General features: G+C 36.5%; 1 protein-coding gene across 1 annotated transcript; it reads left to right on the forward strand.

Annotated features, from left to right (window-relative positions):
- Positions 1-13,963: 13,963 nt before the first annotated feature.
- Positions 13,964-17,499, forward strand: ARF6 (ARF GTPase 6). The gene is made up of 2 exons (XM_074290733.1): positions 13,964-14,166; positions 14,266-17,499. Exon 2 carries the CDS (start codon positions 14,745-14,747, stop codon positions 15,270-15,272), a length of 528 nt encoding a protein of 175 aa, XP_074146834.1. The 5' UTR covers positions 13,964-14,166; positions 14,266-14,744; the 3' UTR covers positions 15,273-17,499.
- Positions 17,500-18,828: the final 1,329 nt, after the last annotated feature.

An 18,828-nucleotide genomic window follows, 5' to 3' on the forward strand; every position in this document is an offset into this window, starting at 1 on the left:
TGAGAACTTTTAGTCTAGGAAATGAATTTAATCATCCCACCATCACTTGTTTCTGTCAAGTTTTCTAAGCTATGGTGTTTGACAAACCCAAAGATCCCAAATTTTGGGATAAAAATTCATTATTTGACAAAAACTGCTGGGAAAACTGGAAATTAGTATGGCAGAAACTAGGCATGGACCCACATTTAACACCACATACTAAGATAAGATCAAAATGGGTCCAAGATTTAGGCATAAAGAACGAAATCATAAATAAATTGGAGGAACATGGGATGGTTTACCTCTCAGACTTGTGGAGGAGGAAGGAGTTTGTGTCCAAGGGAGAACTAGAGACCATTATTGATCACAAAATAGAAAATTTTGATTACACCAAATTAAAAAGTTTCTGCACAAACAAAATTAATGCAAACAAGATTAGAAGGGAAGTAACAAATTAGGAAAACATTTTTACAGTTAAAGGTTCTGATAAAGGCCTCATCTCCAAAATATACAGAGAATTGACTCTAATTTATAAGAAATCAAGCCATTCTCCAATTGATAAATGGTCAAAGGATATGAACAGACAATTTTCAGATGATGAAATTAAAACTATTTCCACTCATATGAAAGAGTGTTCCAAATCACTATTGATCAGAGAAATGCAAATTAAGACAACTCTGAGATATCATTACACACCTGTCAGATTGGCTAAGATGACAGGAACAAATAACGATGAATGTTGGAGGGGCTGTGGGAAAACTGGGACACTGATGCATTGTTGGTGGAGTTGTGAAAGAATCCAACCATTCTGGAGAGCAATCTTGAATTGTGACCAAAAAGTTATCAAAATGTGCATACCCTTTGACCCAGCAGTGCTACTACTGGGCTTATATCCCAAAGAAATACTAAAGAAGGGAAAGGGACCTGTATGTGCCAAAATATTTGTGGCAGCCCTTTTCTAGAAACTGGAAAATGAATGGATGTCCATCAATTTGAGAATAGTTGGGTAAATTATGGTATATGAATGTTATGGAATATTATTGTTCTGTAAGAAATAACCAGCAGGATGAATACAGAGAGGCTTGGAGAGACCTACATGAACTGATGCTGAGTGAAACGAGCAGAATTAGGGGATCATTATACACTTCAACAATGATACTATATGAGGATGTATTCTGATGGAAGCGGATATCTTCAACATAGAGAAGAGCTAATCCAATTCCAATTGATCAATGATGGACAGAATCAGCTACATCCAGAAAAGGAACACTGGGAAATGAGTGTAAACTGTGAGCATTGTTTTTTTTTTTTGTTTGTTTGTTTCTCTTCCCAGATATTTTTACCTTGCGAATACAATCCTTCCTTTGCAACAACAATAACAACAAAATTCGGTTCTGCACATATATACTGTACCTAGGATATACTATAAGATATTTAATATGTATGGGAATGCCTGCCATCTAGGGGAGGGGGTGGAGGGAAGGAGGGAAAAACTTGGAACAGAAGGGAGTATAAGGGATAATGTAAAAAAAAAAAAAAATTACCTAGGCATATGTACTGTCAAAGAAAATGTTATAATTATAAAAATTAATAAAAAACAAAATTAAAAAAAAAAGTTTTCTAAGCTAAAATAATGGCTAATTGATAAATTTCCCTCAGCTTCCTTCTTGGCTTATGAATATTTGCAGACTCTTGTCTTTTGGCTTTGAACTGCATCAAGTCAGTGTGATTCCTGCCCTAACATCAGAAAATTATAAGGTAAACTTGTGGTATCATTTCTGATGTCACAAACATTTTTGTACACATGGGTCCTTTTCCTGCCTTTAAGATCTTTTTGGGATATAGGCTCAGTAGAAACACTACTGGATCATTAGGGTATGCACAATTTGATGACTTTTTGAGCATAGTTCCAAATTGCTCTCCAAAATGGCTGGATCTGTTCACAATTCCACCATAGAGATATACTAGGGATGCTAAATGTCTCCTCCACTTTTTTTTTTTTTTAAGATTTCAGCATTTCTTACACATTCATCATTTTGCAGTTGAAATGTGGGACTAATTCTTTAGCATTTCTTTGAGTAGCTTGTTCTTAAAGTTACTACTATTAAATACTTCTGCAAGTCTTAAGTTTTTTCATTCCTGGTTAGGGATACCTGTGTTACCTAGTGAAAGGACTTATAAGGTATGATTTATATTATCTTGTTTTAAATATTTTTAGGGGCAGCTAGGTGGCACAGTGGATAGAGCACCAGCCCTAAATTCAGGAGGACCCAAATTCAAATCTGGTCTCAGACACTTAATACTTCCTAGCTGTGTGACCCTGGACAAGTCACTTAATCCCAGCCTCAGGGGGGGAAAATATTTTTTAAAAGTCAACAGGACAAGTTCAAAGGCTTACTAATATGCAGCATAGAAAAAGCAACACTTTTCTTCCCATTCACTGAGCACAACTCTCACATTTTTTAGTGATATCTAACTGTAATATTGGGCCAGAAAAATCATTTTAAAAAATAATTCCAGTTTACTATCTTGTCCTGGTAGTCAAAGTTATCAGGTTGTAGCCATAGAGCACTAGAACTCAAGTGAAAGTGGTTGCTTCTGGGGCTCATGAATGGGATCAAGTATGATTCATTACATCATTCTACTGAGTAGGCCCAATGTTTTCAATTATCTCAATAGTAATGTACATTATTGGGAATAGAACTTAAGGTCTTTTGCTTTACTTATATTGCCTTGTATTATTTTCTCAAGTTCTCCATCCATTGTCTGATTTCATTGTTAGTTATTTACTATGAAACAAAGTTCACATATGCTGCTGGCATTACTGGAGGAAATTCTACTTTTAGCTGTATATCTATCTGATTGTGGCCTAGCTTCCTGAAAATTAGATGCCTCCTTAAATATCTCCATAGCTTTATTACCTTTTAGCCTTTAGGAGAGAATGCTTTACTATATTCCTGTGACTTCTTAATCAGCCAATACTTCTAGAGGCATTGTAAAGGGTTTTAAATGTACAGTCAGGAAGACCAGAGTTCAAATCCTACCACAGACCCTGTGTAACTCTGGGCAAGTCACTTAACATTTCTTAGCCTTTTTTTATCATTTATGAAATTATTTTAACAATAGCATAAACCTCCTAGGACAGTTATGAGGATCAGTAGAGATGACATATGTAAAGTAACTTGCACATCTTAAAAGCACTAAATAAATGTTAATTATTATTATAAAGAATAACTATTCAAAAAATATAAATACATTTTTAAAATCTGCTTATTATTTCTATTTGTGTTTTCTGTAAAATTAGGTATTCTTTTTTTTTAATTAAAGCTTTTTATTTTCAAAACATATGGACAAATAATTTTTCAACATTGATCTTTGCATAGCCTTGTGTTCCAAATTTTGCCCTTTGGAATTCCCCCCACCTCCTCCCCTAGATGGCAAGCAATTCAATATATGTTATACATAGTAAAATTTAACATATATTTATGTTAACATAAATATGTAAACATATTTATACAACTATCTTGCTGCATAAGAAAAATCAGATCAAAAAGGAAAGAAAATAAAATGCAAGTGAACAACAAAAAAAGTAAGAATGTTATGTTGTGATCCATAATCAGTTTCCATAGTTCTCTTTCTGGGTGTAGATGGCTCTCTTTATCACAAGGTCATTGGAATTGGCCTCAATCATCTCATTGTTGGAAAGTCCATCAGAATTATCGTATAATATTGCTATTGCCATGTACAATGATCTCTGGTTTTGCTCATTTCACTTAGCATCAGTTCATGTAAGTCTCTCCAGGCCTTTCTGAAATCATCTTGCTGATCATTTCTTATAGAATAATAATATTCCATAACATTCACATACCATAACTTATTCATCCATTCTCCAATTGATGGGCATCCATTCAGTTACCAGTTTCTTGCCACTACAAAAAGGGCTGTCACAACATCTTTGTACACGTGGGTTCTTTGCCCTCCTTTAAGATCTCTTTGGATATAGGCCCAGTAGAAACACTGCTGAATCAAAGGATATCAAAGGATATTGCTCTCCAGAATGGCTGGATCTATTCACAATTCCACCAATAATATTTTAGTGTCCCAGTTTTCCCACATCCTCTCCAACATTCTTCATTATTTTTTCCTGTCATCTTAGCCAATCTGAGAGGTGTGTAATGATATCTCAAAGTTGTCTTAATTTGCATTTCTCTGATCAATAGTGATTTAGAGCACCTTTTCAAATGAGTAGAAATGGTTTTAATTTCTTCATATGAAAATTGTTTTTTTACCATTTATCAATTGGAGAATGGCTTGAATTCTTATAAATTTGAGTCAATTCTATATATTTTAGAAATGAGGCCTTTATCAGAACCCTTAAATATAAAAATGTTTTCCCAATTTATTGCTTCCCTTCTAATTTTGTCCACATTAGTTTTGATGGTACAAAAACTTTTCAACTTAATATAATCAAAATTATCTATTTGGTATTTAGTAATTAGTTCCAGTTCTTCTTTGGTCACAAATTCCTCCACAGATCTGAACAGTAAACTATCCTATGTTCTTCTCATTTGCTTATAATATCACTCTTTAAGTCTAAATCATGAGCCCATTTGGACCTTATCTTGGTATATGGTGTTAGGTGTGGGTCAATACCTAGTTTCTGCCATACTAGTCCAATTTTCTGAGCAGTTTTGCAACTAGGTATTTTACAAATTTTTAAAAAAATTTCTGATAAAAAGTAAGCAGAGTAAATTGAGAATAAGGAGCAAAAATGATGCATGCCATAAAAATGTAGAAATGACAATTCATTTGAAAAAATTTTATCAAGTGCTTTGTACATGGTTAACACTCTTCTAGACAAAATGGAATACATGAAAAGGCATAAGACTGGTCTTATGTTTAAGGAAAAGACATAAAACACATGCATGAAACAGTAAATAACACAAAAAAATTACATAATTATACCAAAATGATTATAACCAATAATAAGTTTAGAAAAAAGAGAAAGTTATCTGGACTGAAGCATAAAAAAAAAAGCTTTTCTCTGCTTACTTTTTATCAGAAGTTCTTAAAAAAATAATCATTTGCTTTGAGTAAATTTGTCTCTTATTAGTAACTGCAATGATAATCTTCTATTTTTTTTAACCTTGAGTCTATACAAGCAGATACGTTGTAAATATGATTGGCATATATTGTAGATATTATGATAGCACATTTTCACAGGGAATCTGTCTCAGAGTAAACTAGGACATTCATGAATGGATTACAAATTCAAAGTAGAGATCAATTTTTGCATAGCTATATGCATCATTATTGTTGTATTAATTACATGAATAAATGTGAACTTTATAATAAGAACTTGAATTACAAGTTGCAGTTCTAACTTCTTATCATCATAATACTATTCTTAAGTACAAAATGAAAACAATGCCTATTAGAAAAACACTTTAAAGCCTTGATTCCAATAAGATGTCTTTCTATCCTAATATAAAAATTCTTCAAGATTCCTTGAAAGATATAAAACAGAAATAATCTTGTTCGGTGATTCTCTGATCATAAACATCAAATGAGGCCCCAAACTGGGAGAAATATATCCCAACAGAAATGTTTGAGCTCTGATGGAGGAAATAGACCCTAGAGCTCTGTTAGGATTATTACTGGGTGCTAAATCGGTTGTCTGGTACTTAACAATTCTCTAGTTCAGAGGTCATACCTTTAAAGGAATTTACACCTTTAAAGGAGTTTGCTCATTGGTTCTGTAAGGAGCTCCCACAAGCCCATGGAGCACCCACAAGCCCATTCTCTGGGAGGATATAAGGAGCCAACATTGAGTGGGGAAGTCAGTCTGGATTGGGTCAAGGAGTAGACTTCCCAGAACTTCAGGGAAGCTCAAGGAGATTCAGAGCGAGGATTCAGTGGATTTGCAAGTCCAGCAGATTCACAAGTCTAAAGGAAAAGCCTGCTCATGGACTTCCGGGAGATTCACATCTAGGATTGAATTCTGGGAAACCCACAATCCCACATTCTCCGAGGCAGAGTCTGATTCCCACACTCCCACATTTATCTTCCTGCTGGCTTGAGACTTTGGATTCAGAGGGAGCTAGAGACTAAAGCTGGCTGGAGACATTCTGACAGGAAAAGATTCAAGACTTTGAAGGGCACAATATAGGATTATTGAACTGAAACTAAAACTAAGGCTGGCTCCAGAAACTCCCCAAGAGATCTGCCCCAGAGAACGATCTAGAGAAAACAGAGCAGGGGCAGCAAGGTGGCACAGTGGATACAGCACCAGCCCTGAATTCAGGAGGACCCGAGTTCAAATTTGGTGTCAGACACTTATCACGTCCTAGCTGTGTGACTCTGGGCAAGTCACTTAACCCCAGCCTCAGGAGAAAAAAAAAAGAGAGAAAACAGAACATCACAGAGCTCAAGTTAAAAAGGATTCCTTGTGTGTGGTAAGTTCCTGCAGATAATCTTATTTATGGATGACATTGTGCTGGTTGTATCAAGCTCTGAAACACTGAAGAATCTTTGGGAAGACAATTATAAATACTTGCTAGTTTGGTCTGATCATCCATACAGTAAAGACCAAATACATGAAGAATGTCTATTCCTTAGATTATGGTAAACAGTTGGATGGGCAATTCATACAACTTGTCCATTAGTGTTCACATCTGGAACAGAGAGTATAAATGGATAATAAGTTGGATTTGGAGTGAAACAGGAAATATAAAAGATTGATTTCAGGAAATATCAAAGCTTCTTTAATAAGATTAAGTTTTTCCTGGTTATAAATATTGCAGAGGTTGTATCCTAAGCATCATATGTAGAAATAAGGGCAATCCTAGGGATCATATGCTAGATTTCCCCTGGAAACTTACTTCAAGGAACATAAGTTACTTAATGCTGAAATATCTCATTTTGTTTTGGCTACTAAACAGAAAGAGTTGCTAACTCAATGTCTTCAAAAGGGGGTGATATGACTTTGGCTCTCTCTTACCCTCCTAGCTTCCACCTATCCATCCATTTAGACTATTGCAATCTCTTCCTGGAGAGCATGAGAGAGGACTAATGCCTTTCCCTGACCCTGGCTACATGATGTTTTGAATATATGTCCTTTCTGGACTAACCTGAATCTGGATCTGAGAGTCTTAATTACCTATTCTGCATGTTTTGTTTTGTTTTGTTTTGTTTGTATTGAGTCTGAGACAGACATTTCTGGTCTTGAAGACCACTTTGTGAATGAGAGATCTGGAGATCCTGGCTCTTCAGTGAGAAGGTGCTCGCCCCACACACACTACAAAGCTCCTTGGAGAAAAAGATAATCACTTGCTGTGGAAATAAAACCTGACTTGTCAGAAAACAGACCAAAGATAATCCTTGGAAAATGAAGAATTCAGTAAAATGTAAAATGTTTATTCAGCAGTCCTAAATTGCTTCACATCCTAGTGTTTTGATACTTAACCTCTCAATACTAGTTATATTATTACCTCCTGTTTTAAGTCTTTTTGGTTTTGTTCCTTCTTTCTCCCTTCCTTCTTCCTTGCTTCTTTCCCTTCTTTCCTTTTCTCTCTTTCCCCTGAGACTAAATCTAAGTGTTAAGTAATTCTTTTCTGGGATTTTGAGGTGATAGTATGAAGAGCCCAGAGTTTGAGAAAGAATTTAACCCTTTTCTTTAGATGATTTTATATAACTGAACACATTTCACATATATACTCAGAACTGAAAGGGACTCCTTAGAAGAAGGGGAGAAATTGTGTTCCAATCCTTTGTTCTTGGCCCACCAGCAACAGTTGTTGTTACACCACATCCCACCTTTTAAAGACCAACATTCCACTGATGGTATTATATAGTTGTGAGACATGAAAAACAGTCTCTTACTCTGATTGAAGTGGATATCTTCAACATAAAGAAGATCAAATTCACTTCAAGTTGATCAATGATGGACAGAAATAGCTACACCCAGAGAAGGAACACTGGGAATTGAATGTAAACTGTGTGCACTACTGTCTTTCTACCCAGGTTACTTATACCTTCAGAATCCAATTCTTATTGTGCAACAAGAAAATTGGATTTACACACATATATTGTATCTAGGTTATACTGTAACACATTTAATCATCTAGGGGAGGGAGGGGAAAATTTGGAAAAATGAATACAAGGGATAATGTAAAAAAATTATGCATATGTACTGTCAAAAAAAGTATAATTACAAAATTAATAATAAAAAAAGTGAAAATAATCACACAGATGGTCATGGAAAAGTTCATGGGATGTGGATGTGGGGTAAATAGGATTCATCCTATGAAGAACTTTGAAGAATAGGAAGAAATGTATGGTAGGAAAAAAGGATGGCCTGGGCAGATGGTGAAAGCCAGTAGTAGATAGTAGTAGACAATGTGAGTGTTCTACTTTTATTCTTATGTTTTCCCTGCCCTGAGGTAATTAGGGTTAAGTGACTTGCCCAGGGTCACATAGCCAGGAAGTGTTAAGTGTCTGAGACCATATTTGAACACAGGTCCTCCTGACTTCAGGGCTGGAGCGCTATCCACTGTGTCACTTAGCTGCCCCTATTCTTATAACGTAACAAGAAACTGAGGAAGGATTCCAGGACATTGGATAAACAATGTGTGACAAATTTATGAGAGGTAATGGACAAGAATCTCATTATGTGCACAAATGGGATATAATTTGCACCAATGGAAAGAGCAGCCATATCAATGAAATGATAAATCCATGTGACTGAGTATATGCTACATATATAGAAAAGAAAAGACTTTAAGTAAATTAAACAATAAATCTTGCGAGAATATTGTGTAGAATTTCTACAAAAATCCTATTCAACCCCTTATTGTGGCATGGAGGTGACTTTAGAATCCCAGAGATCATGCTAATAGAACAGAAGCACAGGCAGAACTGGAAAAGTTTTAAGTCTGATTCTGGCTTATTACCAGTAAGTTGTCCATTAAGTGATGGTCATGGCAATAAGGTAAATTACAGAAGGGCTCTCTGTTGTGTGTAGCACATTTATGCTTCTTTAGGGACATTGGCAATATGGAGGAAAGGGGGAACAGGAACAGGGATGTGTTGGTAAACATTTAATAAGAGCCTCTATAGAAGAAAATGTATACACAATTCACTTTTAACTTTAATCTGCATTATTTACATTTTCTCCATCCCTCTCTCAAGTTTAGACATTTAGCAAAACAACAAACATCCTTAATTTTTAGCATATGCCCATTTCTGAGATATAAAAGCTCATACTCAAAACAGTTGATTCTTAGTTGATTCCATTACATTCTTATATAAAGGATGCTAACAATCAATTTCTAGACCAATCTCTACAAATGATTTTAACCAATATTACTACAAATCAAAAACAATCTAAAAAGTAGACTTTCATCAATATAATTTAAGAAGCATTAGACTGGGTATCTTATTAAGAAATAAAGGGGAACTTTAGAATCAGAAGGAAAAATGAAAATAGAAAAAATCCACCAAGTTACTTACTAAAAACCAAACCAAACCAAAAAAACTTCCTAGGAACAAAATATCTCAAATCTAGAGATTTCAGTCAAAGAAAAAAAAAAGTCAGATTTCAAGTATTTAGAATTTCCAGTCAGGATCACCTAAAGTTTATTAGTTGTAGGAATAGGGCATTTGGAATACAATATTCCAAAAGGTAAAAGATACAGACTTATAAACAAGAATAATTTACTTAGAAAAACTGAATATAATCCTAAGGGAAAAAGTATATTTTTAATGAAATATAGGACTTCTAAGTGTTCCTAATTTAAAGACCACGGGGGTTGGGGGAGAGGGGAGAGGAGAAAACAAACCAAAAAGGTATAAATGTGAGAAAAGGAACCAAATAAGGATGAACTATTTTCATTCTAATATGGGAAGGTGATGATAAATATCCCTTCAGAATCCTATCATTATCAGGCTTCACAGACAAAATGCCTGGGATTGTTTTTGTTTTTGTTTTTTTAATGGTTTTAAGATTTTTAAAAAAGAAAAAGGGGAGAAGGGAAAGATATCCACTAGGGGATAAAAACAAAAAAAGAGTGAAGGAAATTATCCCCTATAATTTGGGAGTACAAGTAGAAGACAATACAAACAAGGAGTCAGGACACTTAACCCTGACTTTCACCTGAACAACTCAAAGAAGAGAAGAATATACACAGAGTTAGATACAGAAATAGATTTCAATCAACAAAGAAATAGGAGGGAAATGAGAGAAAGAAGAATGGAGAACAGAATGGAGTGTATATTAAGGGAAATGATCTAAGCAAAACAAACTCCAGTCATGGAGGGTGAATCTCAAGAAAATAAAAACTGGATGGGCAGTTAGGTAGTATAGTAGATAAGGGCTTGAATCTGGAAGATCTAAGTTTAAATCTGGCCTTAGACACTTCCTAGCTGTGTGACCCTGGGTAAGTCACTTACCCATGTTTGCCTCAGTTTTTTCATCTGTAAAATGAGCTGGAGAAATAACCACTCCAGTATCTTTGCCAAGAAAGCCTCAAAAGGGATCACAAATAGGGGCAGCTAGGTGGTGAAGTGGATAGAGTACCAGCCCTGAATTCAGGAGGACCCGAGATCAGATCTGGTCTCAGACACTTAACACTTCCTAGCTGTGTGACCCTGGGCAAGTCACTTAACCCCAGCCTCAGGGAAAAAAAAAAAAGGGATCACAAATAATCAGACATGATTGACAATGACTAAACAATGAAAGAGAATTTGCAGGGGAATATAAACAGATTGTATCAAACCTAAAGCATTGGAGCTGAACGTATTCCTTCTCTTTTGCTACCTTTTTCTTCTTTATAAAGGAGGGAATTCTGATTGATATAATAACCAATCAAAATTACAGCAAACTCATAATGATACTTAATACCTATCCTCCAACAAAGAATTGACGGAACCAGAGTAAGGATTGAGACATATGTATTTTGAGGCATGGCCAATCTGAGAACTTATTTTGCTTAGCCATGCAAATTTATTACATTGGTTTTATTTTTCTTTTTCATAGAAGAAAAGAGTTGCATTTTACTTGAAAAAATAAAGTTCAAAAATGAGGGCATAAGGTTGAATATAACTGGGGAAAAATTCTTTGCAGCAAATTTCTTTAACAAAGGTTTCAAAATAATAAGAAACTAATGAAAATTTATAAGAAAAAGAGCCATTTTCCAGTTGCTAGACTGTCAAAGGATATGAAATGAAAATTTCCAAAGGAAGAAATTGAATCAACAACCATTTGAAAAATGCTAAAAAAAATAATTAAGAGAAATGCCGATTAAAGTAGCTCTGAAGTTTCATCACACACTGTACATATTGGCAAAACTGATTATTAAAAAAAAAGAAACTGACGAATTTTGGGAGGCTTCAGTAAAAGAGACATTTAAAAACTCCTAATGGAGCTGTGAATTGGTCCAGCTATTTTGTAAAGCTATTTGGAACTATGCCTAAAAAGTTATTAAACTTAAGTCTGTACTTCAAAGACATCAAAGAAAGGGGACTCATATGTACAAAAATTCTTGTAGCAGTTATTTTTTAATGTCAAAGAACTAGAAACAAAGTGGGTGCCCATTAAACATGGAACAAATTATTAAATGTGAATGTAATGAAACATCATTGAGTTATAAGACATGGAGAAAAAGATACTTTTTGAGAAACCTGGGAGGGTTTGTATGAAGAGAAGGAAGTGAGCAGAACCAGGAAAAAAAACCAAACTATATAGTAACAACACTGTAAAGACAACTTGAAAAGATTTAAGAATTCTTTATCAGTGACAAACCACAATTCCAAAAGACTGATGAAGAATGCTACCTACTATCTGACAATAGAGATGATGAACTCAGAATGCATAATGATATATATGTGTGGTCAATGTGGGAATTAATTTTACTTGACTATATTTCCTTCAAGTGTTTTTTTCTTTTTTCTTTTTTTCAATGGCATGGTGTGTGACTTGAGGAAAGAAAATGTTTGTTTAGTGGGAAAAATATTAAATTATAATTTATTAGAATATTTTCAACTCATTTTGAGGATGAAACACATGAGAAGAAATATTTTTATGATCAATTACTCAATAAACACTTAAAACACCTAATGTGTGCCAGACACTACAGAAGCTGAGGATACAAATTTTAAAAAATTAAACTTTATCTAACCTCAAGTTATCTTAAGAGTTTATTGGAGGAGATAACATATAGTACACATAAAATAAATACAGGGTAGGGACAGCTGGGTGGCAAAGTGGATAGAGCACTAGTCCTGAGGTCAGGAGGACCCAAGTTCAAATTTGGCCTCTGACACTTAACACTTCCTAGCTTGTGTGACTCTGGTAAGTCACTTAACCCCAATTGCCACGGCAAAAACAAAACCAAACCAAAAATAAATACACTTAGCTGCCTCAGAAGACATAAGAAAGTCAGTGGTTCATGCCAGTAAGGGATAAGAGAAGGTTACGACAAGACTGCGTCCCCTACAGTTATTTATATGTTGAGGAAAGATCTTAGCACTTTAGGTACAAGGAGGGTTGTTATGCAGAAATTGTACTTGAATGTAAGAGTTGTGATTTGTAGAGGGAGAAGTTATGTGGCTGATACCACTCATCCTGTGAAGCCACTGAATTAGTCGCCTAAGAATTTTTTCCTTTTTAATTACCAGAGCAAATATATATTTTAATTTTGTACCTTTGTATGAAGAGCAATCTCCATTTGTACCCTCAAAATTATTCAACATAACACCAAACATGTAACTAAAAACTAATTTTTTTTACTAGTTCTGGAGGAACTATTAAAATTTCACCTTATTTCAGTTTTGATTTGTATTAGTACCCACTAACATTTATCTATACAATTGAACTCATTTGATCCTTACGATCTTTAGTGGTGGGGAGAGCAGTTTTTATTCCTCCCACAAAGATAAACTGACTCTTCAGTGAGTGAAGTAAATGCAGTTCTTTTCCTCCAATCAGTACTTTTTCAATTACCTTTACATAAATAAAAATATGTATAAAAGTTTAAAGTGTAGGCTAAGACTCGGAATAGGAAAGGAGTATCCTTTAATAAAATGATAGGATTTAGAGTTTGAAGGTACTTTTGAGGTCACTTAGTCCAGCTCCTTTCTACAAATGAGGAAAGAAAAGTGAGAAGGTGAAGGTCCCAGATTACATGGCCAAAAGAGAAGGCCACGTCCAGATTCATTATCAGACTTCAGTTTAACTCAAGTGGAAGATATTTTTCAGGTCCTGGTTAGGCTGGGTTAACACTAAGTTTTAAACTTCAAACTCTCCAGTGCCTGCACGGGTGGCGGGAGTTTGTTTCCACTTAGGGAAATTATTGAAATCACAGGTCTGGGGTGGAAACACACCCACAACTACGGCAAAGTTTTAAAACTACAGAAAAATGACTGTTCTTTGGACTATACGTTTCGGCAGCCAGAGAGGCTCCCTGGGCACACCCAACGCCGGCTCAGTAACCGCCACATGGGCTTCTTCCGTACGTCTTTCTCGGGCGGCGCAGCACAGCGCTGAGAAAGGCAGGCTGTAAGGTCCGCGGGGGAGTTGGGTGTGGAGCGGCGCGAAGCTGGGGGCTGAGGAAGAAACGACCGGAACGGGATCAAGCCAGAGAGAAGCCCCAGACGGTAACGAGGGGGCATTGTAGGAGACGGGGGGGTGGGGGGGGAGCCGAAGTGGCTCCGTACGCTGGAGGATTTCCCCGAACACTCTCAAGCTTTGAGTTGGTGAAGTGCCCAGAAGGAAAGAAATGGAAGCTTAAGGGAGGAGGAAGAGAAGAGGGAGGCGAACTGGTATAACTCTAGACACCTCCCAGCCTTACTCTTTATTGGCCCGCCCCTCTCCATCACCCACGGGAGCTCTTCGGGCCACCGTAGTCCGCGCCTCTCTTCTTCCCCGCGTGGCGCCGATGACGTGAGGCGTTTAAGAGCACTCTTCTTACAGAGGTCCCTTTCTTCCTAACTGTCGGTTGCCCTCAGCTGCGCCTGCGTGGCAGAGAGGGGAAGTGAGGCGGTTTCCTCGGCGCCTTTTCCGGCTGTGGCTGTGGCTGTGGCTGTGGCTGAGCTGGGAGGAGGCTCAGAAGAAGAGGCAGCAGCGGCGGCAGCAGCAGCAGCAACAACAGCGGCAGCCGGGGGACCCTTCATACAGGGCGGTGGCTGGAGGTAACTGCTTGGGATGGGTGGGGAAGGCGGGTACTCAGGTCTTCCATTTCTTTACCCAGAACCCCGGAGGTAACCCCCTTCCTTCTCTGTCTCCTTAAGGTAGCTCATCGAGTTCCTCCGGGGATCAATGACCTGACGAGGAGCCGGAGCCGCCGCTGTCGCTCGGGTAGCGAGGGTTGGTGGTTCAGCGAACGGGCGGGCCGGGGTCTCCGGCGGCGTCGGGGCCTGGAGAGACGGCTGGCAGTCCGAAGAGCAGGCCAAGCGGGAGCGGCGGCGCTCGGTGCCTGGGGGGGGAAGGGCAGTTCCGGGCTGGGCCTCACCAGGGCGGCGGCTCCCCGCGGCGCAGCTTCTGGCGGTCGGCAGCAACTGGAGGAAGCCAGGCTTAGGGCCGGTGATGTCCGACTGAGCGGGAGCCCGGGACTCAGCCCCTAGGCGGCACCGGCAGCTCGCCCATTGCAGGCCGCAGTGTTCTCGCGGCTGGGCGGGATCGCTTCGGGTTTCCTGGAGGCTGCGGCGGCGGCGGTGGCTAAGGGGACGCGGGACACCTGAATGCCCCCAGCCCCGGCTCCTCCGACGCGATGGGGAAGGTGCTGTCTAAGATCTTTGGGAACAAGGAAATGCGGATCTTGATGCTGGGGTTGGACGCAGCCGGCAAGACCACTATCTTGTACAAGTTGAAGCTGGGCCAGTCGGTGACAACCATCCCCACCGTGGGCTTCAACGTGGAGACGGTGACTTACAAAAACGTCAAGTTCAACGTATGGGACGTGGGCGGCCAGGACAAGATCCGGCCGCTCTGGCGGCATTACTACACCGGGACCCAGGGGCTGATCTTCGTAGTGGACTGCGCCGACCGAGACCGCATCGACGAGGCCCGCCAGGAGCTTCACCGCATCATCAACGACCGGGAAATGCGGGACGCCATCATCCTCATCTTCGCCAACAAGCAGGACCTGCCCGATGCCATGAAACCCCATGAGATCCAGGAAAAACTGGGCCTGACCCGGATTCGGGACAGGAACTGGTATGTGCAGCCTTCCTGCGCCACCTCAGGGGATGGACTCTATGAGGGCCTCACATGGTTAACCTCTAACTACAAATCGTAATGAGCATTCACAGCCCATCATACCCCCTTTCCCCATCTCCCCTCAGGAGAGAAATAAAAAACAAAAAAAAAAAACAACAACATAGGATTATCACCACCATCACCTCCAATGCTACTTTCTTTTCTTTCGAATTTGGACTCTGGAGTTACTGTTTTACGGTTTGGGGAGGGGGGTTGGGTTGAGGGGGTTCCTCCTCTTTGTTTTTTTTCTTTATATTTCTTTTTTGTTTTTTTGCTTTGCTTTAGGATGCTCTAGTCTGACATTTGACATGAACACAAAGTACTAGGTGCTCTTGTTGACTTCCAGCAAATGGGGTAGGGGAAAATATAGCAACTCTTGAAATGGTCTTTATAATAATGGTTTGATTTTTTTATTTTGACGGAATTTTTTTTTTTTCAATGTATGTCTCCCCTCTTTTACCCAGTTACCTTTTCACTTGCTGTAGATGGCTTATTTTGCATTCATGCAGACGATGTTGCAAGTCTGTTTCATCTAGTAAACTGAAAATTATTGCTTAATCAAACTGCAGTCTGTCTTTTATATTTAAGGACTCTTTTTTTTTTTTTTTTTTTTTTTTTTTTAAGAGTTCTAACTTTAGTCATTTCAGGTGTGTCCTTTCATATCTAAAACTAGAATGGTAAAACCTTGCCTGCAGTGGCAAACAAGTGATACCATTGTAATAACTTGCAAGTACAAATAAGTAATGTTAAGCAGATAATGTAAGAAGTGCTTTGAAATATTAGTTATTAAGTTCTGAAACATACATCATGCATGAGTAGGGAGAAAACCAAATTCTCCATACCACATAGCTAGCTGTTCTCTAAATGAAAATGTGAAAATTTGAACAGGCTATAAATCTTATACTGAAAAGTTAGCAATTTTGCTGAATCTTTTTTCCTCATTGCTTTTTTGTTCATTTTTTACTGTAGTCTAAAAATTATTCAGGCAATAGAGCAATAATGGTACACACCATTTTGATAGCAGAAACATTTTGTTACATTTTGACAACTGAAATACTTTTTTAGTTGACTGATAAAAGCAAAAACAACTCAGTTTTGATAATTACTAGTCTGTTTACTGTAATGTGTTCTGAAATATTTTTTTAAATTCAGTCTTTTCCTTACTGCAAAAGCAAACATTCCAGTTTCCATATCACAAAACTTGATTAAGTTAAAGAAGTGATTTTTTTTTTTTTAGTTTACAAATGACTTGTACCTTAGCTAATTATCAGTGAAAAAGATTATTTTTGAAAGTTGTAATTAGATATTTTATTCACATTTATTTAAACTTAAGAAAAGGAAAATTGATGGATGACTAGATAAAAACCACTGTTAAGAAATGCTAAGTAAATAGTGGAAAATATGTAGGTAATGGTCCTACATGTGACGATGAATGTAAATTTATAAGTTGTGAAAGAAAAGTTTGTCCATTTGTCAGCTAGTCAATATAACTAGACTATGTTGTTAACTGGATAGTTGAGAGTACTTTGAATCAAATGTTAATAGTTGGTACAGAACTGTGCAGCAACAACAGCTGGTTCTTAGCCTCAAATATTAATTTTTAGAGGTCATCAAAAAGTTAAAATGTGGAATTTGAAGAATGTATACTATAAATCTAGAAATATGATGGGGTGTGTGTGTCTGTGTGTATGTGCATGTGAGGTTTATCAAAAAATCCACAATCTGAATGAGACACCATACTAGAGTTCTGCAGTTTTAATCCTGCATGCTATTTTGACCATAAAATGTATGATGGTGCTTTTTACCAAAGATATGAGGAGCTTAATTAAGGTTATAGAAAATTCACTTCTTGACATTAAACAACTTGGACAAATATTTTACTTAATATACTGATAGTAAACTTCTCTTTTTACAAAAGTCACATGAAATAGGAATTAAAATTCCTGTTGTAATTAAGATTTTAATTTCAGTGGTAAGGTCTCTGAAAATGAAGTTGATGAAATAAAAATGTTTTGAATATCCTTAAAGATTTCTAAGGCTCCATCATAAATTTAATTCATAATCCTTTGATTCTAATTTTTAAGGTACATAAAATTGTTTGTAAAATATCAGAATGTACTAGTAACACCTAAAATTTCTTAAGTAGAGGAAAGTTGAAGCCTTCACGCTAATAGTTTTAAAAATTCTTTTTAATGTGTCTTTTTTTGGAAACAAGCGGTTGAATTGGTTAGCTTTCAATTTTTAAATATTAAAACTGTTGTTTAAAAGACATGCTTAAGTGATTTTTTTTTGAATAGGTAAAAAGGTAATGGTTCTTTGAAATGTCTGAGAAGGGAAAATTAACATTTTGAAATACAGTAGAACTTTGAATATCTATTAGTAAGCAATTGTAAGTTTAAATTCAGATTTTTCTTGATGGATGAAAAATATAATTTTTTAAAATTAATTCAACCATAACCATTAGTAATTATGGGGCTGATAATTACAACCTACAGAGAAAAAAAAATCATAGTAAAAAAACTTAAGTTATTTTTAAGTATCAATTTAAAGTTTAAATTCCATCAATTTCTATGTTTGTGTTTTATAAGATGCATTAAGTTTTGAATGAGGTTAATCTTATCTGAAAAAAGTAATAGTCTCTAGACTCTCCCTAACAGCACAGTACTTGAAATTGTGTTTTTAATGACTAGTGTTGAAAAAAGAACTAATATGCAGAAAATAAAAAATAAAAAAATTACATAGCAGTTTCATGTTATATTACTTGTTGGAAACAGCCAAGTATATGGTATTTTGGGTTCCTGCATACAGATATAATATAAAATGGTTTTGTCGATTTGGGGTCTTTGATCTGATATTTGCTTGTCTAGTTTTAGGAAGTGCCATGTTTTTGGTTTCATAAGTTGTTTTTGTACCTCTACATTTTTGTGCAGAAAAAGTCAACTTGAACAATCATAATTCTTTGATTTTAAAGTAAAACATGGATCAGAGATATAATTGGTAATTACTTAAAAACTTTGGCGCAGCTTATGTGACTTCACATACAGTATGACTTTTTAGAATACAGTTACATTCACAAAGAATGTGGCTTACTTTTTACATTGTAGATATCTTACAGGGAGGGCTTATTTGATAAAGATAGAATATAGCAGCTACTTATAAAATGGATTAGCAAATTATGGATACTTTAGATATTTCATTTTTATTTTTTTTTTTTATTTTTTTTTTTGGGAAATTGTGTGGTTCTTTCAAAAATATAACAAGTACAAAATAGAAAAAAAAAAGTCATATACACAACAAAACATAAGAGAAAATTTAAAATATAAAACAATCAAAATCTATTTTTAATTAATGCTATATAATAAATAAACATTGTATTCAGAGTTTTTCTACTTTTCTTAACTTCAGTTCTTTTTCCTTTTTGACCTGCAGTCTTTTAATGTAGCCATTGCTAAGTCTTATGTGATTCTAATATGGCTCCATTGAATTTGAATTTTTTTTCTCTTTTTTTTTTTTTTTTTTTAATTATATATATATATATATTTTATAATATTATCCCTTGTATTCATTTTTCCAATTTACCCCCCCTCCCTCTATTC

Source organism: Sminthopsis crassicaudata, chromosome 2 (genome assembly GCF_048593235.1).
Source record: "Sminthopsis crassicaudata isolate SCR6 chromosome 2, ASM4859323v1, whole genome shotgun sequence".
NCBI lineage: Eukaryota > Metazoa > Chordata > Mammalia > Dasyuromorphia > Dasyuridae > Sminthopsis > Sminthopsis crassicaudata.